General features: G+C 40.2%; 1 protein-coding gene, 1 long non-coding RNA gene and 1 pseudogene across 4 annotated transcripts in view; 1 reads left to right on the top strand and 2 right to left on the bottom strand.

The window, feature by feature from the left end:
- LOC109495769 overlaps positions 1 to 11,391 on the top strand; it is a 32,219-nt gene extending 20,828 nt beyond the window's left edge. The window contains exons 2-3 of the long non-coding RNA XR_002151437.3: positions 5,956 to 6,061; positions 11,235 to 11,391. This is a non-coding gene — a long non-coding RNA (uncharacterized LOC109495769). The remainder of the gene's footprint in view (positions 1 to 5,955; positions 6,062 to 11,234) is intronic.
- Positions 1,923 to 24,320, bottom strand: BROX (BRO1 domain and CAAX motif containing). Of its 3 annotated transcripts, none has more exons than XM_003999522.6 (13): positions 24,188 to 24,320; positions 21,566 to 21,682; positions 17,746 to 17,852; positions 17,065 to 17,161; positions 14,678 to 14,773; positions 13,520 to 13,592; positions 11,599 to 11,704; positions 10,802 to 10,891; positions 8,766 to 8,851; positions 6,780 to 6,861; positions 6,321 to 6,471; positions 5,308 to 5,467; positions 1,923 to 4,053 (listed from the first exon to the last, which is right to left on the bottom strand). In XM_003999522.6, exons 2-13 carry the CDS (start codon positions 21,664 to 21,666, stop codon positions 3,967 to 3,969), a joined length of 1,236 nt encoding a protein of 411 aa, XP_003999571.1. In that variant the 5' UTR covers positions 21,667 to 21,682; positions 24,188 to 24,320; the 3' UTR covers positions 1,923 to 3,966. The 3 variants fall into 3 exon arrangements, with proteins under 3 accessions (XP_003999571.1, XP_006943043.1, XP_044904501.1); XM_006942981.4 differs by lacking the exon at positions 24,188 to 24,320 and adding an exon at positions 23,707 to 23,856; XM_045048566.1 differs by lacking the exon at positions 24,188 to 24,320 and adding an exon at positions 23,526 to 23,661.
- On the bottom strand, positions 15,837 to 15,937 carry LOC111558494 (annotated as a pseudogene).

The raw sequence follows: 24,320 nt of genomic DNA, 5'->3' as shown, positions 1-24,320 counted from the left end.
AAATTTCCTACATTTCTTTCAGTTTTCCTTTATGAAAACAGGTTTTCAAATGAACCAGATTAAAAGGCAGCAAAGCAGCAGCACCGGGAATTACACACACACACACACACACCCAGCTAACTGGGCCACTGTGGGTGCTCCCAGCTTCCGCCTTCCCCTCCCCCACGAAGTGCTCTGAAGGTCAAGCAGGGATGGAGCATCCAAAGCCCCCTCTGCAGGCAGCAGTCTTCTCTACCAACTTCTCCATGCTGGTTCACCTGAGGAAACTGGCCAGGGAGTGGGCAGGGTTGAGTGAGGAATTATGTGGACTGAGGAGAGATGTGAAATATGAATAAATGAACGCACGCATTCGCAAACCTCTGCTCCCCAGGGGAGCTGCTGTCAGAACATTACCTGGCAGGATTATTAGATCTTTATTTTCAGTTTTAAACCGCATGCATGCACCCAGTCACTGTGGACAAGAGTGACATCAGTGGGGCACCTGGGTGGCTCAGTTGGTTAAGCGCCGCACTCTTGATTTCAGCTTAGGTCATAATCTCAGAGTCATTAGATCGAGCCCCGTGTTTGGCTCTGCTCTGCCCTGAGCCTGAGTGCGGAGCCTGCTTGGGATTCTCTCTCTTCCTCCCTCTCTGCCCCTTCCCTGCTTGCGCTCTCTCGCTCTAAATAAATAAACATTAAGAAGAAAAAAAGAGGAACATCACTGACGTGTCCCTGCCATCAGAGCGTTTCTCAACTTTTTCTACATCATGGCTGGTGATGGTGGGAATTCTCTGAAATTCCCAGGTGACCAGCCTGGGAGCTCCGGCCACCTTAGGCCCTGCCCAACTGGCCCTAGAAGCCTGAGACCAGTAGCTTGAGGCAAATTACTATGAAGCTCTAGAGAATAAAACTCAAGCCACTGGTGAACATTTTCTCCAGGGCGGGTGGCAGGGGGGGGGGGCACTCTGATCGACAAAATGAACTTACACCCACCTCAAGCACGGCAAAGGCATTGGATACACTGAACTGCATTGAAGCAGTGTCGCTGGCCTTATATTGTATAAGTGGGTTTTCGTTCTAGAATTCAGAGTAGGCTCCCCTTGTTTTAGTCCCTTTAGTTTGCTACTAAACTATTTTTTTAAAATAAAAATGTAGGGGCGCCTGGGTGGCGCAGTCGGTGAAGCGTCCGACTTCAGCCAGGTCACGATCTCGCGGTCCGGGAGTTCGAGCCCCGCGTCAGGTGCTAGGCTGATGGCTCAGAGCCTGGAGCCTGTTTCCGATTCTGTGTCTCCCTCTCTCTCTGCCCCTCCCCCGTTCATGCTCTGTCTCTCTGTGTCCCAAAAATAAATAAACGTTGAAAAAAAAATAAATAAAATAAAAATGTAAATGCTGAGCAGATTACTCAAGTATCACAAGTCCGTCAACACAAAATCACGGTAACCCACGTGACATTGCAAGTTTATTTTTACGCACATGTTAAAAGAGGTAGGAAATGTATGATTTTGTAAAGCACACCCTGGAAAATGAGGCACCATTTCTGAATGGGGTTGTATTTCTCAGTACATTTATACAGTACTGGAAACCCACCTCAACTTTCCAAAGGACAGCTTTCTACAGAGCACAGCACAGCCACGACGGGCTCTCCAGCTGAGTCTCCCACAGTCCACAGAACTGCATGGTGCTGGACTGTGCTGAGGAAGGGAGACACAGGCCAACTCCGATCCTACTTCGCCATTCAGTGGCGCTAAGTACCAAGAAACAGAAATAAAAGCCAAATAGATTGAGGAGCATTGACTATTCAATGAACTCATGTGGCATACAACAATACAAATGTGTGTCATTTTAAAACTTTACTGTGAAGAATTAGGGTTTTTGCATGGTATTAATGGTAACTGGTTGAATAAGTGTAAAAATGTTTATCGAAAAACAAAATCCCAATGAAATTATAAGTAAAATTACTTTTATTTTCATAAATAAAAAGATAACGCATTATACAAACAACACTTGTTGGCGGTCATTATCCAGTTTAAACGAAGGACGAAAATATACGCAACACTTAACACAAAGTTACACCCTCTACAACCTTCATGCAGCTGCTTGACGTGTGTCACCTTCCCAAATTTCCAACGCCACTTCAAAGAAGATATATAATGGGGTATTTTAGTCACAAAGCGTCACTTTTGCTCAGTCAACACAATATTTCTTACTTGCTCATGTCGAAGTTGCCAATTATTGATTTAAAGTAATACCAGTATTTCCTGCATTTTACAAAAGCACTAAACATATGACATGTTTTCATTCCATATATGGTAGTATAACCCCCAAGTGTCAACGTGAAAATTTAGCAACTAGGTTAGTGAGTACTAGTACCCAAGATAAATAGGTCCTACGAGGCCAAGAAGAACAAGCCGGCACAAGTTTAAAGTTTTGTCCATAAATGGCAAACAGCAAACAGACGAGTGATTTTGTAGTGTCACGTAATATACAGTGAAATTTCATTGAAGTATGTTTCTGTAGACAGCAAAATAAAGGTAAAAGTCCAGTAATTACTCCACTTATTCTAGAAACTGCAGTTTCAAATATTAAATGCTATACAGTAGTTATTAGCATTTCCGTATATTAAAAAAAACTCTCACTGATTCTTTGTAGTTTTCAAGAGTGAAAACGACGACTTAAGTAATTCTTTGCACACGATACTGATTCAGGTAGGAATAATCTCTTTATTCTTCACCATGAAATGTTTACTCCTATTTCAACACCTTATGCAGATTTCACTTGTCTGTCACAGGGCTACCACGTGGAGTCAATGGTTTACCTACGTAAGCGTTGAGCAGAGTGCCGGGCACGTAGTAAGCTCTCAATATACACTATTTCTATTAAGTGAACCAATCTGTCATTTGTAATAGGAAAATTAGCTAACGCCCCAGAAGAATAATCAAAAAAGATAATACTACAGACGTGTGACTTTTGTTAAAGCAGCATGCATCCACTATTTCCCAAGTCTGTGTACACGCTAAACTGTTTCAAATATTACAAGCTGATTTTAAGTTCATACTATATGTTTGCTCTTGTTTTTGCTATGGCCTTTGGCCTAAAGCAATACGATTCTGATAGGATGTGTAAATTAGAAGACCATATAGAAATAACGCACACGGAAATCAGTAACGAAGGCATCTTACCATAACTTCTGTGACCAAAAAGTAGAGTTAGCAGTGTAATTCAGGACAACCTATCTCACTTAGGGTTGATGTTTTTTCTTTACATCGTGAAATACCTGACTTCTGCAAAAACGTTTCATTGTGTTCTCTCACATGGGAACATGAAGAGCTGTCACAAAGTTCTGTCCTCAAAGTAAAAAACCCATTAGAAAAAGTACTTGTAAAAATCACTGTAGGTTTATTGAAGCTGAAATAAAGTGCAGGGCTACCAGAACAGAAGTTCTTAAATGGTCTCAAAATACCTATAAACACTGATTTTTTGGAACAAATTATAGCTTCTTACAAATGTAAGGGATGTGAAGAGAACACAAGTCTGTGTGACAACATAATGGAAAGAGGAAGAAAACTGTTAAAAACCAACTCCTGTCATTCTTCTGGTATCAGGTAAGAGGAAGGAAAATAAAACTTTTTGTGTGTGAAGATAGAAAGACATACCTGACGCCACGTGATTCTGGCCTATATTAACCTGAAACTTACTACAACCCAGACTTTGAAGAAAAAAAAAACCCAACCCCCAAATACGCCCTTCAGGGGCACAGTAAAATCTTTTACATGTTGTCCTGATTAAAAAGGGTTTGGAAACAAAGCATGAAACATTTCTACTATATTAAAAATCAAGAACAAATAAACTGAAGGCAGATTCCCTCCGAATGTACTAAATCATTCTATGGGCTTCAGAGAAAACCTTTTAAGAAATACGAACTGAAGTCCCAGGGCTTATCTTATCTACTAGTAGAGAAATTCGAAGTGCACATTTTATCAGTGTATTTTAGGAGATGGAACATCCCGTGTCCTTCTGAGGTCTGGTATCTGGTTCTCTGACAGGCTTCACTGCTTCTTCTGCTTTGGGTTTGGTCTAGGGAGAAAAAGAAATACAGTTTTAAGTACATAATAAACTAAGATTTGGAAAACAAACACTAGGTCTTTTCCACCTTAGACTTTTTATTTTTATTTATCTTTACTTTTAATTTTTTTTATGTTTATTTTTGAGAGAGAGAGACAGAGACAGAGACAGAGCGTGAGAGGGGGAGGGGGAGACACAGAATCCAAGGCAGGCTCCAGGCTCTGAGCCAGCAGTACAGAGTCCGACACGGAGCTCGAACTCACGAACCGTGAGATCCTGACCCGAGCCATAGTCGGACGCTTGACTGACTGAGCCACCCAGGCGCCCCCACCTTAGACTTTTTAAAGATGTTGTATTAAATTACCCAACGCTGAAATTAACAAAGCTTTTCCAAATGCTACATATCAATTCAATTTAAGAAGTAATCAGAAAGCAACGCTTCAGTGAAGATGAAAACCTAGGCAGGCAAACATCAAGCTAATGGTGCTTGCACTCTTTCTGAGGACGGAGAAACTGAGTGATGAGTCTCTGCATGTGGAACTCGTAAGTTTGAAAATATCTCAGGACAGTAACAGGCTACTTCGTATCACATTATTTTAGAGGCTGACCAGGATAAAAAGACAGTCATTTTAAGTACTAATGGTTTCAGAATGGGTAGGAAATTACATAAAAACCCAATGTCAAGGAAGGAGCTATGGCTGCAAATTAATTCCCATTCCCTATTTTTCACAGACCCCTCCTCTTCGGGCAGTGAGACCATAAATTTCCCACTTAATCTCATCTTTGATTTAGTACACCAACATGTACTTAGATATAAATGAATAAAAGCAGTCTTATTTTACCCCTGGATGATTTCATGGAACGTTGAAATAAGGTCAAATCTTCAAATACCCTGCAGCAGCTAAATCAAAAACAGAATATTGCTATAGCAATATAAACATGGATAAGCCATCCATCCTTAGACGACTTCTCCCACACTGTTCCTAAAGGAGGCTCTGATAAATTGTAAAAAGGCAAGATAATGTGTTGAAAACAGCCTCAGTTATGTAAGAAATCAGAAGATAATTAAGGCCTAGAGATCGAATCTCTGACACAATTCAACAACACACATCACACCAACACTGCACTTAGCTAACTTAACATTTAGACAAAGATACATATGTGTATATATCAAGATCTACTTAAGTAGAGAAAAATAACAAAATGCTAACTCTGAATTCTCTTTTTAAACCTCTGTGAACAAACGGAAAAAAGCCAGTCTCGTACACTGTCATCCTTGGGTCTTTTGGTGAGATCAAACGAGGCCAGCGTTTCCGGTGTCCATTGTGCACTTGTCGGAGGGAATTCAAAAGGTACAGGCTCTACGAGACCGTAATTTGCTTTGAGTTCCAGCTGTGGGGCTTCTGTTGGAATTTTTTGAAAGTAACTGCAAAAAGCAATTTAAACAGCAATTCATTCATTCATTAACTACTTGAGCGGCTATTGTGTTCAAGGCCCTGTGCGAGAAAGAGACCATTTAATGATAGGACAGAGAAGATTCTCCTGCCTCATGCGGCGTGCATGAGTAGATGAGACAGTCAGGAAACCTGTCCACTACAATGCAACGTAACAGAAGCTCTGATGGACATCGCATGCCGTGAGAACATGCTGTCGGGGGAAGAGGGAGGTTCAGGAATGCTTTCCAAAACGGGTAAGGCAAGTTATACTAGGCATATTTGACGAAGTAAAAGGGCTCGGTATGACCAGGTGCGGCATGTTAAGGGGCAGACTGTAAAGAGAAAAAGCAGGGACAAGACAGATTCTACCCATCTACATAGGTGGTCATCTGCAGTTTGAACAATGCTGACCTCACAATGGAAAACTGTTTACAGGACTAGGCAGGATGGACAGAAAACCCATTTCTCTGCTTTACAGGTGGCTGTGAGCAGGGCGGGATGCCCACGTGGGTGCAGCAGAGAAGCTCCATATAACTCGCAGGGAAGAAACACCAGAGAAACAAAGAAGAGAAAACTGAGACACTGTAAGTGAGCTCTTTGTTAATAACCTACGTTAAAATTGTAACATCTGCTTTTATATGTATCAGAAGCAGGATGAAGCCAGGTCCAACAGAAGGGAACTTTACCACCAATTTAAAGAGAAAATTCAAGTTGAGTGCAATGTGACACAAAGTGGGGCAGAGACTGACTGGGAGCCTGTGACAACAGTATTGCTATTTAAACGCTGTGACTGTAGATACACACGCTAGCATTCGTACTGCCAAAACACCGAGCTGTACTCACATGAACCCATTCTCTCTCTGACACTTCTCTAGGGTGTTTGTCACAAGATTTCCGAGCTTCCGAAAGAACAAGTGTCCTGAGGGTCTGACCGTTGGCCCAGGTCCCTTGGTTTCTCCATATTCTTTGCACAGTACTTCTGCCTTTGCATAAACTGCAGGTGAAAGGGATATAAAATCATCCGCTTATTGTTTATACTAAGGAAGCTTTAAGTCAGAGATGATGGCAACTTTTCTGCTCCTTACCTAGTGTGACAGTGATACCAGTAATAGAGTAAGGGAAGGGGGCTGTTTTCTACAGCTTTTCTGGTTTTTGAAACATTGTTTCTCTCTCTCCAGTTCCTCACTTGAGTTCCCATCCTCTTTCATGAACTCAGCCAAAATCTCTTTTAACTGCCTGTTTCTTTCATGATAAAACTTTTGTGTTTAAGAAGGGCGTTAATATTCTGGCAGCAATACTTACATTTTTCTGCTTCTTGGAGAGACCGGATTGCTTCGCCACATTTATCACTAGCCAACAAAGTCTGACCATGATAACAGTAAGCCTGATAAAGAAACAAATTCTTAATTCATTCTCTCCCCAAACGATGCTTTCTGCTATCATTGTTTTATAAATGCATCAGATGAAGCGGACCTTCATCCACTGTTTGAATATTAATGCCATCCCTTACATTTCTTTACTTGAATAAGCTTCCCCCAATCTCTGCTAGTATAAAAAAAGTGGGATTATGTCACGCTTTGAACCAAACTAACCTTCTAACCATGGGGTGAGAGGAAAAAGGATTTTCTTTTAACATATTATATTTTTATTTTGCAGAGAGAACGTGAGCAGGGGAGAGGAGCAGAGGGATAGAAAGAGAATTCCAATCCCAAGCAGGCTCCGTGCTCAGCGTGGAGCCCAACGCGGGGCTCGATTCCAGGATCCTGGGCTGGGATCATGACCTGAGCCAAATCAAGAGCTGGATGCTTAACCAACTGAGCCACCCAGACGCCCCGCAAAATTTAGTGTTTGTGCTTTTTTTTTTTTTTTAAGATTTATTTATTTTTGAGTGAGAGCGCAAGCAGGGAAGGGACAGAGAAAGAGGGGGACAGGAGACCTAAAGTGGGCTCTTCCATGACAGCAGCAAGCCCAAGGCGCGGCTAGAACTCACGAACCACGAGGTCATGACCTGAGCCAACATCAGACTCTCAACCAACTGAGCCACCTGGGAGCCCCAAAAGTACTTTCCAATAATGAAATTGGTTTTTAAGATTTGGGCACTGCAGATAAAGGAGGGAAATTACTGTGCTAATGCAGAGGGACAGGGAGGGAGGATTCTAAGGTTAATCATAACTAAACAGGTTTCAAGAGAAAGGTTATTAGCCTGAAAAAGAACATGCTCACTCTAAATGTCTGTATCAAACCCAAGCATTGCACATGGTCCAACACTGTATGCCTGAAAACAGATCCCAAGGTAGAAGAAATAAAAGTATCTACCCGGGTCTGAAAAAGGTGTTTGATTATCTCTCACATGATATTCTAACCAACAAACAAGTAAGTTTGTTTGGTGGGTGGAAGACACTGATAAGTAACTTCTAAAAGAGTGCTTATTAAGGTTTCTTCACATACCGAGGGGGTATGCCTTAAGATCAGGATCAGTAACTATCTTCTTCAATGTACAAGATGAAAGGAGAGAATTCTCATTAAGTATACAGAGGTTCCAGCTTAAAAGTGGGTTTGAGGGGCACCTGGGTGCTTCAGTTGGTTAAGCGTCCGATTCTTGGTCTCAGCTCAGGGCATGACCTCATGGTTTGGCTTGGTGCTGACACATGGAGCCTGCTTGGGATTCTCTCTCTCTCCCTCTCTCTCTGCCCCTCCCCCACTTATCTTCTCCCTCTCTCTCTCAAGATAAAAAAAGTAAACTTTATAAATATAGACATAAATATATATATATATTAATTTTATATTTACATAAACACATAAATACATAAATAAAATAAATAAACTTTAAAAAGAAGTGGGGTTTTAGGGGGCCTGCCTTAGTTGGTTAAGCATTCAACTTTGGTTCAGGTCATGATCTTGCAGTCTGTGAGTTCGAGCCCCGTGTTGGGCTCTGCTGACAGCTTGGAGCCTGGAGCCTGCTTCCGATTCTGTCTCCCTCTCTCTCTGCCCCACCCCTGCTCACACTCTCTCTCTCTCAAAAATAAATAAAAATTAAAGAAATAATAATAAAAAATAATAAAAAGTGGGTTTGAATCAAATAGTAATTCCATCACTATAACCCAGTGCTACAATTCTCCGTCGTCTCTTTCCACCCACCTCAGCTCACAAGAGTTGCACTGGCTGTCGGTAAACATTTGACAGCTTTCCATTATTTATGCAATGCTAATTTACAAAATGACAGACCTAGCAAGCACGGGGCTAGAAAGACAGTAAATTTACACTGGTTTTCAGGTTATCAGTACTTACATAAGCCGTGTAGAAACACATTTTCAAGTGAAGATATTTTCTCCATTTAGCAGAGTATGCAGGCTCCAAACTGGATAAAGCATGATCTAAAGTTACATTTTAAAAAGCAAAATATAATTTCACCCCGATTCACTAGAAGATTTTTAGTTCATGTGTTCAGATGCTAAAAGCAGAATGCCATTCAAGTCTAAAACTCAAGCATTTACATATTTTCTAAAAAAAACTTTGCTTTAAAGTGATTTTCCCATAGCTATACTTTAACTGCGTAATAAGACTGTTTGAATACCATGTCACCTCCTTTGATAGGTAATGCAACTTAGGCTTAAAATAATGATAAAAATAGAACTTTAAGAAAAATATAAACTACACTGTTACACTTTTTCCTTTCGTTATATAATATAGCAAACTGCATAGTGTGGTAACCCCAGTCAGCAGCAGACACTCTCCTTCCTGGTCCATCGCCCCAGGCTGAACCTTCCCTAACACGCACATTCACATCCTGCCAACTTCTCTCTCATCCATTTCTCCTCTGCTCCCTACTTCTCTGTTTTGTCAAAGCTTCTGTCCCTTCCTCCACAGACTACGATCCCTTCTTCCTTAACACTAAGTGGAGTCAGCCTTCACCTCACAAGCCCATTTCTCATCCTGCAATTATAGGGATTTTTTTAATTTTTTTTTTAACGTTTTTATTTATTTTTCAGACAGAGAGAGACAGAGTATGAACAGGGGAGGAGCAGAGAGAGAGGGAGACACAGAATCTGAAACGGGCTCCAGGCTCTGAGCTGTCAGCACAGAGCCCGATGCGGGGCTCGAACTCACGGACCGTGAGATCGTGGCCTGAGCCGAAGTCGGACGCTTAACCGACCAAGCCATCCAGGCACCCCTCTTTTTTTTTTTAAACATTTTGTTTATTTTTGAAAGAGTACAAGTGGGGCAGGGGCAGAGACAGGGGGACAGAGAATCCAATATGGGCTCTGTGCTGAGACCAGTGAGCCTGACGTGGGGCTTGAACTCAGGAACTGTGAGATCATGACCTGAGCCGAAGTTGGAGGCTCAACCAACTGTGTCACCCAGGTGCCCCTATAGAGCTTTTCTAAATTCAAATCCAATCAAAACAGATTTGCTTTATACCTTTTCATGGGTCCATGATCTACCAAATAAAAGCCAAACTTCTAAGGCTACAAACCAATTCATGATCTCCCACGTGCAAACTTTCCTAACCTTTTCTCCTATCACTCATCCTGTGCCTCAGCTAAAAGCATCTGTTTAAAGGTCCCAGAATGTGCCAAATTCTTCTTATCTCTGTACATACTATAGAATGTTCTACTTTTCCCATATGCTAAAGCTTCCTAGCAAACTCAAAACTTCTATTTATATTTCAAAGTAAGGCCCAAACACCACCTTCTCATAGAAAGCCTCCTCTAGCATGCCTGGATCCTTGAGGTTTTCATTTCACTGCTGTAGTCACATCTTATCTTATGCTATTATAATGTGGTTACAGGTTTGTTTCCTTCCCTAGACGTGACTCTGTCTATACACTGATCTTTGTATAGCTAGCAACTAGAGTAGTAACCATCCCATAAACAAAAATAAATGCATGTTTCCTGAATAAGTGAATGAAAAGAATAACAGGCTACTGAGAAGACCTGAGTTCTAGTCCTAACTTCCCAGCCTGCTAACAGTTAAATTATAGGTTAGTTATATTAATTCTCTGGAGTTTGGTTTCATGACAACCATAAGGTTATTATAAAGACCCAAAAAACTTCAAAACTAAAACATCTGTGTAATTATTACATATAACTGGTTAAGAACTATATATAACACTGGCCTCTCCATTAACAGTTATGCAGCATATTAACTGTGAACAGCTCTCACTCTTTTAACCAAGATTAATAAAATAATGTAGACATTATTCCAGTCTTGCAAATGAAGAAATAACCTAGAGAATCTTTTTGTTTTGCTTATTCCCTATTAAACCATGAGCTTAATCTGAACATCTAAAGACTAAAAATACAACAAGAGAATTATAAACTCACCCGCTTTTTGATAGAAGTTGGCTGTCTCATATGCCAGTGCAGCAATTAGGCCGGGTGCGTGTTTCAGTTCAATTGCTCGAGCGATTGTTACTGTCACCAAAGCACAGCAAAGTGAATGCATAATTAAGTTCACTTGCATTCATACTAAGTTAACTGTAATAGCAAAAGCCATCCCAACAATCTATTTGGCATTGTAACACAATTTGTCAAGAATTTTAACATGAAAAGTAAGTTACAGAAAGTGCAAACAGAAACAGAAAACACTAATAAGCTTGCTGGTTCTGACACTATTTCTTTAAATCACTAGCTAATTACTAGATCACAAAAAACTACTACTACAAAGTAGCATGTCAGACGAAAACGAATCCCTCCAGGGCACTGGTATTTGAAAGAAAAACAAAAAGCCTACAAAGTTTCTTTGTTGCTTTTACAGGAGTCTTCATTTATTTCCTGCCACTGAAAGGTGAAGAAAGGCAAGGCAAACAGTGGAAGAGGAAAAGAAATGAGCAAGGGAGATCGGGAAAAGAGGAGCTACATGATTCGTCTGTTGCTGTCAGAAATGGCACGAAATTAAAATCCTTCTTAAAAGATCCATTAAACTGCAAGGCCTTTTCCTATAAACCATGCATGAAGGCAAATGCTGACAGTGGAATTATTCCTCACTAGAAATTTCTCAAGATGTGAAACTCAATTTCAGCTAATTCTGATTAAAAAAAAAGAATTAGATGCCAGTAGAGATTTCTTCAAAAAAAAAAAAAAAAAAAAAAAAAAGCAAAATCTTACAATATTTAGGATACCTTCTTGAGCTTCTGCCTGACACTGGACAACATAAGCTTCCAGGAGCCGTGCCTCTAAATCCCTCCCCTTCTCTACAGGTGTAATGAGCTTTGGGATATGACTTTCCTGAGAGAGAAAGAGAAACAAAAATAAAGAAGTCAAATTTTATTTTAACCCAATTGTTACAGATAAACAAAATGGAAGTTATTAGACATTCAACTTGGGGATTTATCAGAAACTCAGGGGGTATCTGGCTGGCTCAGTCAGTAGAGCATGCAATCCCTGATCTCGGGGTTATGAGTTCAAGCCCCACAGTGTTTAAAATAAAAGTCTTGAAGGGGGAAGAAAAAAAAGAAAAGAAAAATTCCGGACAGCAAAATTGTGTAAAGAGGAGCGATATTAAGCTTATGGAGAATAAAAGTTCCTGTATACGAAAACTTAAAGCTTCTCATAAACTTCTGCAAACTTTGGGCCAAAATACATAGCTTAGATATGCAGGTCGTATTTTCATCTTAGAAAATGTTTCACTGAAACAGTAACCAAAGTTCTCTTTTGCATGATGGCTAGAATTATTCACTCATTAATAATAGCAGAGTCTAAAGAAGTCTATAATTTAATAGATAACTCAGGATCACAGGTTTTTAATTACTGTAAAAACATCTTTTTTTTTTTTCAACGTTTATTTATTTTGGGGACAGAGAGAGACAGAGCATGAACGGGGGAGGGGCAGAGAGAGAGGGAGACACAGAATCGGAAACAGGCTCCAGGCTCTGAGACATCAGCCCAGAGCCTGACGCGGGGCTCGAACTCCCGGACCGTGAGATCGTGACCTGGCTGAAGTCGGACGCTCAACCGACTGCACCACCCAGGCGCCCCAAAAACATCTTTTTTTTTTTAATGTTTATTTATTTTGAGAAAGAGAGCATGAGCTGGGGAGGGGGGAGGGAGGGGGGCAGAGAGAAAGAGAGAGAGAATGAATCCCAAGCAAGCTCTGCACTGTGCAGACACAATGCTCAATCTCACGATCAAAAAAGAAATCAACATCTGGGTGCTTAACCAACTGAGCCACCCAGGCGCCCCCTGCATCCTATTTTATCATGAGAGAGCCCATCATTGGCCTCTGGAAGGCGTTCAGTAAATATCAGTTTAATTAGAATAAAGTGGGGGTAATCCTGATTACTAAATACATTAGTCTTTTCTCTAATTTCCATCACAGCTCCAGGCAATTTAATATAATGAGTGCAGGCTGACTGCCCTTCAACATTTTCACTGAGATACAGAGAATACACTCAGAAGTTCAGTTTTGCAGGACCATGACTATCCCGGCAACTGCTGCACCCAGATGGTAAGAACCATCAATGTGTGTACTTTGTTTTCTCCTGTCTTTTCCAAAGAGACAGGTGATTACAGCTTGAGTTTTCCAATCGTAAAAGTCACTGATAGGGTGTGTGACTAGCTCAGTCAAAAGAACATGTGACTCTAGCAAGAGAGAGCACAAGCGAGGGAGACAGAGAAATCGGCTCATGCAGGCTCCATGCCCAACGCAAAGCTCGATGCAGGGCTCAATCCCAGTACACGGTGATCACAACCTGAACCAAAATCAAGAGTCAGACACTCCACCAACTGAACCACCCAGATGCCCTGAGCATGTGACTCTTGATCTTGCGGTCCTGAGTTCAAGCCCCACGTTGGGTACTGAGATTAAAAACTTTAAAAAATAAAAATAAAAAACAAAATTAACTGATGACTCTCTGAAATGAAGACATGTGAGATTCTGTAACTGGCTGCACTCATCAACAAAGTACTTAACGTAAGAAAAATAGGACATACAGTAGATTCTTTTTACATAGTGAAATAATTCTTTCCTCCAGCCCCCAAAGGAAGAAAATTTAATCAAGAATTAAAGCATGAGGAATACATTTTACTGTCATATTACTTTACCTTTAAATGTTTAAAAATCCCCGCTGCAATTTTTAGGCTTCGATGGACTTCTTTTGCTTCATCTTCTGTTATGCTTAAAGACAGTGATTACGTCAGTTAGAGGATGAATCCTGTTTCTTGTATTAAAACCAACAACTAGTGAATTATCATAAAACCAAATTAGTCATTTGTTTCTCACCACTAGTCTCCCTTTTAAAAAATCTGATTTGACAATTAAAAAAGTAACAAATGCACATGAAGAATATCCAGAGAAAATACTACAAATTAAAAAAAAAAAAGACTAGGTCTAGTTTTTCCTTCCAGATAATGTTCTGTGCATTAAACAAGTTCAAAATATTCTACACTTGGTGCATGCACACACTTAAAAAAACGCACACACACAATATTCACTATTCTGCTCATTTTAATCATATAAATTACTTTAGACATAATTTTACAACAGCACGTACAATTCAACTTTATTTTTTAAGATTTTATTTTTAATGTCTACACCCAACATGGGATTCTAATGCACAGCCCTGAGATCAAGAGTCACGTGCTCTACTGACTAAGCCAACCATGCACCCTGACAATTCAACTTTATTTTGAAATAGCTGCATATTATACACATGTTCACATGTACCACAGCTCATAGTTGCCAGTTTCATATTGCTGACATCCACTTCTATTATCAAAACTGCATCTTACTTCATGTCACAATTCTTTAATCCTTCAAAACATTTTTCACATACTTATCTTTGTATTTCTTTTTCTAGGAGCTGCCTGTTCATGTCCTTCACTTATTTTCAATTGATTTGTTGATCCTTTCCTTTCCTCTCTATTTTCCATTACAAAAACAATTTGTCACATGCATTACGATTTTTTTGACCATCTGTCATTTGTTTTTAACTTTATTTATGGTACTTTTATGCAGTCCAATATTCAATTTTTTCCTTTTCTTGGTATAGGGTTTCATTTAGATAAGACCTCTGACAAGATTAATTTTTCTTTCCAACACTGGGCTCCATAATTCTGACACTTAAAACACTAACGTTATGAGGCAACCTCGCACTTAACAGAAGTGGTACTTTTTATCAGTAGCTTAGACTTTTTAATAATGAAACTCGATATACTTGAAAAAATAACACATATGCACATAACCCTCCCCTTTAGACTTACTTTTCTTTTCCAGCCAGTCTTGAAGCATATTTGGTATACCATAAAGCTACATTAAATCCCATGGAAATTAATTCAAAAACAGCATCCTGTTGGGCACTAGAATTATAAACATGTTCATTAACTTCTGTCAATTACTGACACATCTCTACATGAAGCCTATTGTACGTTGAACTCAAAATTATAAAAACTATATGCTAATTGGAAAAATGAAGAAAACAGTCCTTATGATTAATGACTAAAAACAATAGCCCACTATGTACTTCATGATAGTAAACATGTGAATAGTAGGTTCTCAAAGGTTATTGTACACAGAGTAGTTTTAAAAATATAAATTTGGGGGACTTAACTCCAGAGAATCAGAAAGTCTGAGGGGGCCCAGAATCTACACTTTCAGTAAGTAACCAGTTGACTCTGGAGTGGGTGGTTCTTATACCACATTTAAAAAAAAAATGGAATTCAGAGGAGACACTGCTTCAGGCTAGAATGATTCAAGAAGGTTTCATGGTATAGACAGTCTCTGAATTGTGCCTTGAAAGATGGTGGGAAGGGAAGCAGAAGGACATCCCAGGTGAGGGAATGATGCTATTAAAGGCACAAGAAGGATCAACATTTTTCTGAGACAGTGACCCACCTAGCATGATGGAGCACATGGTTTGTAAAAAGAAATCGAGGAGCAGGTCAAAAAGCCAAGCAGAAGTGAAACTGGTAAAGACACTGAATGCCAAGCCTATCAGTACATGCACCACAAAGAAAAAGGTCTTAAAAACAAGCATATTCCTTCAGATTCTATTACTAAATATGACACAAAGAAGATGACAAGGGCTTACTAAAGCAAATAAGGTAATGCCAATTTTTAAAATCACTATTGTTCTGAAAAGACCCTGGAAATTCTTCATCTGTCTCAAATGATGAAAACAGAAGTAATACCCTTATTTTATACACATAATACTAACATACAGAAAAATGAGCCAAAAAGAAACTAGAATTGTGATTCCACTTTGTTATTTTCTATTTAACTGTTGCCACCATCATTAAAGGAATAGAGAAAGGGAAGTTTTTTAGATTAAAAAAAGGGGGGGTGTTATAAAACATTAGTCATTCAAAAATAACTTGTGATATCCTGTTTAACATAACATACAAAATATTGACACTTTTTTTTTTTTTAATGGAATGTTTCACAAATTCGTGTGTCATCCTTGAGCAAGGGCCATGCTGATCTCTGTACTGTTCCAACATCAGTGTATGTGCTGAAGTGAGCACTAAACAAAATTTATAATTTTTCTTTTTTTTAAAGTAAGCTCTAGGCCCAAGGTGGGGCTTGAATTCATGACCCCAAGATCAAGAGTTGCACGCTTTACCAAATGAGCCAGCCAGCTCCCCTGTTCCATGAACAAACTCTTAAAACCGTTTTACTCCACTGAAAAAAAATTTAATGCATAGTTTAAAACCTTATTCTTTTCAGCATTCAGAACATTCAAATGAATTACATCTGGTGATCTAGTAGGCGTATCTAATTTATTAGTTTACCTTTAAATAATAAGAGAGGTGCACCTGGGTGGCTCAGTTGCTTAAGCATCCAACTCTTGATTTTGGCTCAGGTCATGATCTGATGTGAAGAAGCAGGCATTCACACAGTACAAGACCTGACACAGCGCCTGAGTCCACACTCCTGCCACTGCCATGGCTGCCCTGGGCCTCTCAGCAATCTCCATTTCCTTCCCTTCTGACTTTATACAGTTTTCTACAGCAAACTGAGATCAATATGGCCACTTAAACAACACAATGGTGCTTAAAAAAAAAAAGTTCAATAAAAATTTAGCACCATTATGATCTGGTTCCTGTTGTAACTAGATCTGTTCTGATTAGTTTCAAGAGTGTGAAGAGAAAGTTTTGAGAGGAAATTTTTTAAAAGAGAAGAAACGGTGAAGAAAAATTAGGAAAAAAAATAAAACTATGACTCAAAAGGGTATGGAGCTGGGGTAGAACCCGGGACAAATAGAAAGAGATTGACCAAAGGTATCTGAAGTACCCATCAGAAAAAAAAACTAGATAAAAATCAAAATTCTGCTCTGCTTAAAGGTAGGCAAAAGATTTGGATTCCAAATTCCCAAACCATTCTTTGCATGTTATTAATACAGCTAAGACTGTGGAATTCTGGGTAATATTTGTATGGATTATCTCACAGATTTGATCCAGGAGAAATAATTTAGATTTTTACTTAATTGAGTATATTAAGAGTTCAGGTCAAATGTTTTTAACCAGCTTCCCGATAGGAGAAAATGCTGATCAGATCTATGTTCTATTTCTTCAGATACAGAGGCAATGGGTTAACCACTGGCCAAATAGTTACAAAAATGGCTTCCATTTAGTACTGTCTGCACACCTACCTTGGAACCTGTCCTTGTAATGTATCAGTCCACTTGAAATTTTGAATATATCGTAACTTGCTTTCTTGGGTAGATTCATCCAAGGAATTTATGAAACCTATAAAAAGGTACAGCCTTTTAGTTTTAGAAGGAATATCAGGTATTCTGTTTAGAAACTTTTTCAGATGACTTTTCCAGATACCTGTAGAAAAGACCTTGCCACCCCTCCCTTTTTATATCTCACATCTCCTTCTAAGGTAACATAATATGAAATATGTACACACTGGGGCGCCTGGGTGGCTCAGTCGGTTAACTGTCCAACTTCGGCTCAGGTCATGATCTCACAGTCTGTGGGTTCGAGCCCCGCATCGGGCTCTGTGCTGACAGCTCAGAGCCTGGAGCCTGCTTCCAATTCTGTGTCTCCCTCTCTCTCTGCCCCTCCCCTGCTCATGCTCTGTCTCTTTCTGTCACAAAAATAAATAAAAAACATTAAAAAAAAAAAAAGAAATATGTACACATTTACTTTTCAAAACATTAGAAAGACCAATACTGCCCTTACATTCTCATGTTTCTGAAACTCAAATATACCAAAGAATACAGACTAGAAGACTAGATTATTCAGATTTGTAAAGTCTAAGAATTAAATGTGAACTTCCGCATAGCTGTTTTTCAAAAACTTTGAAGTTCCTATAAATAACTAACCTTGTAAAAGTGAAAAATAGGAATCTGCTGCGTTCTTCATCATTTCTGGATTACAGCTCAAATCAGTGAAGAGTTCAAGCAGTCGTGCTCTGGACGATCTCAAGTCACTTATGAGAGACAGAGTAAATTAAGTCATGAATTACGATGAATCTATGTTAAAGTGGATTAAAAGTTTCAATGGTAAAAGCTTTAAAATACCACACCCCCCCCCACACACACACCCACCCTCCTCTAAAGTAGGACTAAGAGTACACAGGAATGAATTTAATTAGCACTAACACTGGGGGTAAGTGAAATTTCTGGTAACAACTGTTTTAAAAGTTGTACTAAAATAAACTCAGTCCAATCCAAGGGGCAAGTCATGTATACAATTATGTAATAAAAATATACATTTTATATTTTAAAAAACATCAAAAGGGGCGCCTGGGTGGCTCAGTCCATTGAGCGTCCGACTTCGGCTCAGGTCATGATCTCACGGTCTGTGAGTTCGAGCCCCACGTCAGGCTCTGTGCTGACGGCTCAGAGCCTGGAGCCTGCTTCGGATTCTGTGTCTCCCTCTCTCTCTGACCCTCCCCTGCTCATGCTCTGTCTCTCTCTCTCTCTGTCAAAAATAAATAAAACATTAAAAGACATCAAAAAACACTGCCTGGGTGGCTCAGTTGGTTAAGCATCCGACTTCAGCTCAGGTCACGATCTTGTGGTTCTTGAGTTCAAGCCCCCTATCAGGCTCTGTGATGACCGCTCGGAGCCTGGAGCCTGCTTCAGATTGTGTCTCCCTCTCTCTCTGCCCTTTCCCGCTCTCACTCTGTCTCTCTCAAAAATAAATAAACGTTAAAAAAAAATTTAAAAACATCAAATAAACACAAGCATTTAAGATGGGAGAAAGGAATCAAGAATTAGTAAATTAAATAGACCAGTTCACAATGCAAGTTTTTTGAAAAATAGAAATTTAACAATGTTTACGCAATTCTAGTATCTCCTTACGTCTCAAAACTAGACATGATCTCAATATACTTTATTCAGTAGGAAACCCTGTTTTTATTTCTTTTAAAGGACAATTTCTTTAAAAGCTTATTTATTTAACTTTGGGCAGGGGGAGTGGGGGGAGCAGAGAGAGAGAGAAAGAGAATCCTAAGCAAGCTTCACACTCAGCATGGCGTCCAATGCAGGGCTTGATCTCACAACTGCAAGATCATGCATGACCTGAGCTGGTATCAGAAGCCACCCAGGCGCCCCAAGTAGGAAACTCTACTTTTGAATTGCATTCTAGGGGCACCTGGGTGGTTCAGTAGGTTAAACGCCCAACTCTTGGTTTCGGCTCAGGTCATGATCTCACAGTTCATGGGTTCAAGCTCCACGCCATTTCCTTCTTGAAATCTCTTCTCCCTTTATTCTACTAACACAAAATATTCCAGGATTTCCTCTTATCTCTAGAAGTGCCTTCTACTTTTTTTTTTTTACATGTCCCCCACCCTCCCCCTTTTTTTTAAAGTGCTTATTTATTTTGAAAGAGACAGAGATAGCCCAAGTGGGGAAGGGGCAGAGAAAGCGGGAGAGAGAATTCCAGGCAGATTCTGCACAGCCAGCGCAGAGCCCAACACGGAGCTCGAACCCACAAAACCCTGAACTGAAACCAAGAGTAGGAAGCTTAACCGACTGAGCCACCTATGCGCCCCTGACATGTCCCCTTTCTAGTCCCACCTTCAACAATGTTTAGTCTTTGGCTTTTTGCTTTTCTCTCTGAGGTCTTAACTTTGTATCCAATTGGAGATCTACATCCACCAGATGCAGCTTGGTCAGGTTCCAGTTCCACATCTGATTTCAGAAGGTAACTTGCTTAGTGAGGGTTCAGAAATCGTATTAAAGGGACAATGACTGAAGACATTTGTATATAAATGACTAATGAAAGACTACACTTAAATTGTAAGCACTGAGAGACTAGGGACTGTATATCCAGAACTTAAAAGGTGCCTAGGATAAAGCATGTACTCAAGGTTCTTTGTTGAGTGAAAGAATACTAACATTTAAAATATTTTAAGATTTACAAGAGGTATGATGTAGCAGTGATGTTTAGAGGACAGTGCAGACTTGATCTTAAATGGTCTAGATGGAATGTTTACTCTTTGGTATCAGCTCCATGAAGGCTTATTCCAAGAAAGCATATACCAACAACTATAGATATACAACTAAGGAGAGATGGGATGGTCTACCTTACTGTGTCATTGTTGAGTTATTTAACTAGAAGCTAGGCAGGAGTGATTCCCAGACTAGGGGGGAAAAAAAGAATTCTTAAGGCCTAGACTCAAATAGTTTGCTAGCTATTTCCAAGCAGGCACTCAATCATCATTTGCAACCCAGCTGAGTAAAGTTACGTTCACTTTAAAATTATAGAATTTCAGAAAAATGTACCTTATAAACATCTAATTTAGGCTGTTCATTTTACAGATGAATAATCAGACCCAAAGAAGTTAAGAGACTCATGCTACAGGTAAAACAGGTAAGCTGGGACCAGCCTCTGGGAGCTAGGATCAGGGGTTGGCAAACTACAGCCTCTAACTCGTTTCTGTACGGCCCACCACTTGTGTTTGCAAAAATCAACAAAGAATATGCAACAGGGGAGCCTGGCTGGCTCAGTTGGTAGAGTGTGCGATTCTTGATCTCGGGGTCATGAGTTTGAGCCCCACGTTGGGTGGAGAGGTTACTTAAGAAAAAAAAATAAAAAACAAAAAGATTTTAAAAAGAATATGCAACAGCAGCTATATATGACCCCACAAAACCTAAAATGTTTACTATTTAGCTCTTGACAGAAAAAGTTTGATGACCTCTGATCTAGATTAATAAGCCAGTTTTCCCACCTTGTGATCCAATTACTTCCCAGAAAAAGCAGCAACACTCTCAACTTTCCATTACTGGTGCCATCAAGGTCTTGATCGTCTAGGTTCTGTGTTTCATACAGACAGAATCCTTTTCAACTTCCCAGAGCAAATCAGATACCTGGCCAGTTTACTCCTCCTTTGACGTATCTTTTGCATCTCTTTCTTTTGTTCCAAACTGCTCTACTCACTATCCCTAGAATAAAAGTGTTCCTGACAGAAATGCTTTTCTCTTGTCCCTTCTCACAATCTAAATCAAGTATCAGCAAACCTTTTCTATAATGTTTTGTGGGTCATAAAGTCTCTGCTGATATTACCACTCTGCTGTTGTAGAGGAAAGCAGCCAAATGCAGCCAGAATAATATGTAAATAAATGGGGTGAGGGGACATGGCTCTGTTCCAATAAAACTTTATTTATAAAACAGGCAGTGGGACAAACCTGCAGGACAGTTTGCCAACCCATGAACTGGCATCTGATTTATTTAAACCCCAACTCAAGCCCTTTCTCCTATATGAACACCCTAAAGCCCATTCTAGGTCATCAGGATCTCTCCCTGATCAGAACTCCATGAATCTACTATCTGGCTAATTAACCAGATAGCTAATTAACCAGTAGCTAATTAATCTACTACTGGCTAATTAACATCTACATACAACTTTGTGGAGTCTCTTGTACTTCTGTAACATGTAGCTTAACTCCTTCATTGTGATTGGTTTAGCCTCTCTGGGACTCACTGATCTAAAATTACAGACCGCAGCTTAGATGACTGCCAAAGTTTAAATAATCTGTGATTTAAGTCTTCACACATCGTTTATAAGTTTAGAAGTCGTCTAAAGACAGGGACAATGTATTACATATTTCTGTATTGCCCATTCAATACAGAACCTAAAAAAGTACCTTGTATCCAAAAGTGGCTCAATCAGTAGTTATTGGGATTAAAACTAACCTGCATATTTTTGAAGCAGGAGGGCCAGCAGCTACACCATAGTAGTTAAAAGCGACAGGAGCTGTGGCTTTTAATGGGTTCCTATGAAACCAATGTGTCATTTTCTCCAGATGTTTCCTATAAACAAAAAAGGAAGTGTATAAAAATTAAACATAAAACATTTAATAACGTAAACAGTATAAAAATAAAGGTTTACTAAAAACATATATATATATATTTTTAAAGTATATATATATATGAAGCATACGCATATATAAATAAAACGCTTTATTGACACGAGTGAATCTTGTTGTAATGTCTATTTATTGTACTCTATATTTTAGACAGAGAGACTGCATGCAAGTGGGGGGAGTGGGAGAGAATCTTAAGCAGGCTTCAGGCTTAGCAGGGAGCCCAATGTGGGGCTTGATCCCACAACCCTGGGATCCTGAACCAAAATCGAGAGTGGGACACTCAATCAACTGAGCCACCCAGGTGCTCCGTATTTATTGTAGTCTATGTTTAGATCAGGCCTGTAAAAACTTAGCACTTGGAAATTTGTCCACAGTTAACGGCCAATGTTAAATATACTGGAGCAGTAATGTTTAAATTTTAATGTGCTTTATAAAAGTCACCTTAGCATGGGGAGAAGATGGGTCTTGTTAAAATGCTGATTCTAATTCAACAGTCTAGGGTAGGACCTGAGATGCCAACGCTACTGGTCCCCAGACCACCCTTTTGAATAGCAAAGTACTGGGATGTGGTTGGATAGCTACAAGTAAGGAGGACACAGGATGAGACCGTAATTTACAAAACAGGTATAAATAATGACCTTTATTTTTATTTAGACTGCTAAGGTTACTTAAAGTAAATAGGTTTTAAATGAACCATTTCCAATACAGTACTGCTTATGCCAATTAATTAGTTATAGCACATGTCTCTATGATAAATACACTTTCCATGAAATAGCTAATAAGCATCTGTATTTTCATTAAAAAAAACCCCACAATACTTGATCAATAACTTCCATTCTATAAAACCCAAAATATTTGAAAAACTACCTAAGTAAAATGCCAACTTAAAAAAATGAGGTTCCAGGGCACCTGGGTGGCTCAGCCGGTTAAGCATCTGACATCAGCTTAGGGAATAAACTCGTTGTTCATGGGTTGGAGCCCTGCATCGGGCTCTGTGCTGACGGCTCAGAGCCTGGAGCCTGCTTCAGATGCTGTGTCTCCCTCTCACTCTCTGCACCTCCCCCGCTCATGCTCTGTCTTGTTCTCTCTCAAAAATAAAATAAAACATTAAAAAAAAATTAAGTTCCACTCCTTTTTGGTAAAAAAAAAAAAAACAAAAAAAAAACAAGAACAAACAAACAAAAAACAGCACATCAGTGGCCTAAAAGTCCTTGGGTAGATAATGCAAATACAGAAGGCCTAACTGAACACTTAAATGTGGCGATTAGATTACCGGAACCAACAGACAACAAATTCTGATAAGGTGTAATTAACTGAAAGACACTATACAATGTTGTTGGTTGACTTTTCTTACTAGGGAAAAATTTCCGTGGGCTGAACAGTATATGAAATACCTCCTTGAGTACCTCCCTTAAAATATTTACCTATTCACGACAAAACCAGATATTCAATGCATTGTACGCTCAATGAAAAACTGAGCAAGTTCCCTTGCTCAAAACATTTAACGAGCTCCTTTAAAAATGTATATAAAACCCTCTAAACAATAGCCCCGTATACCAACTTTACAAGTAAATGAATATAGCATGTATGTGCATGGAAATCAAGCTTTCTAGAGGCAAAGGCACACAATACACTTGATTTTGTGACAACAATTTGTCTAACACTCTTTTCAGGCGGCCTTCCACTGCCTGGATGAAAATGTCTGCAGTTCTGTGTATCTTTACTTCAGGAACCAAGAAGGTAAGTACTGTATTCTCGGCCCGGCCCCATCTTGCCCCTTTGGAGACCTGCCATTCCTGTTTTCAGGAACTCGGAGGGTGGATAGCACAGCGACACGCCCACCCGCAGGTGCAAGGGTACTCTCAGAGCCACCAGCACAACGGCCGGTTAGACGCTGCCACCTCCATCGTCTTGGGTCACTGAAAGGGGACCCCCACTCGCGAGGCCCGGGCCCCCAGAGGAACCTACCTGAGCACCGCCCCCGAGCTCGGAGCGCCCACTTCCTGTTTACCACCCAGCCTCTTCCTCCCCAGCCCGTCCCGTAGAGGCTAGCGCCGACCTTGCGCAGGCGCCAACCCTCGGAGTCCCTCATCGGAACAGGCATTTTTGTGGAAAGCCGATGCTCTCCACCCGGGACAGGCGGGCGGACCACAGCGGAACAAGCGCCCATTTAGTGTGTAAGGTCCTCGGTTGCCAGTGGAGACGCAGGCAAAGGGATTCGGCGATACTGTCGAATATGAATACGATTGATTCGCAGAGCCAACATTCATTTTCTCCCTTTAGGTTGTTTCAAGGCAGTAGAAGACTTTTTTAGATCCCTATCCGGGAGTCTATGGAGACTGCAAAACGCGTATAAAGGGCGGGGAGGTGACCCTATCGCTTGGGACTCCAGGTTAACGCCAGGGGTAGGGGTATTTCTGGGAAACGCCCATTCTCATGACAAACTTACTGGATTTGTCGGGAGTCTGTGCAGCAATCCTCCTGATGGAAGAATGGCAATGTCCGAGTCCGAAAACGAGACAGAGGGAGGCGGGGAGCTGAGGCTGCCGAACCAGGCCTGCGCAGAGCCGGAGTCACGTGGC

Source organism: Felis catus, chromosome F1 (assembly GCF_018350175.1).
Source record: "Felis catus isolate Fca126 chromosome F1, F.catus_Fca126_mat1.0, whole genome shotgun sequence".
Taxonomy (NCBI): Eukaryota; Metazoa; Chordata; class Mammalia; order Carnivora; family Felidae; genus Felis; species Felis catus.
This window is presented reverse-complemented; position numbering and strand designations above follow the sequence as displayed.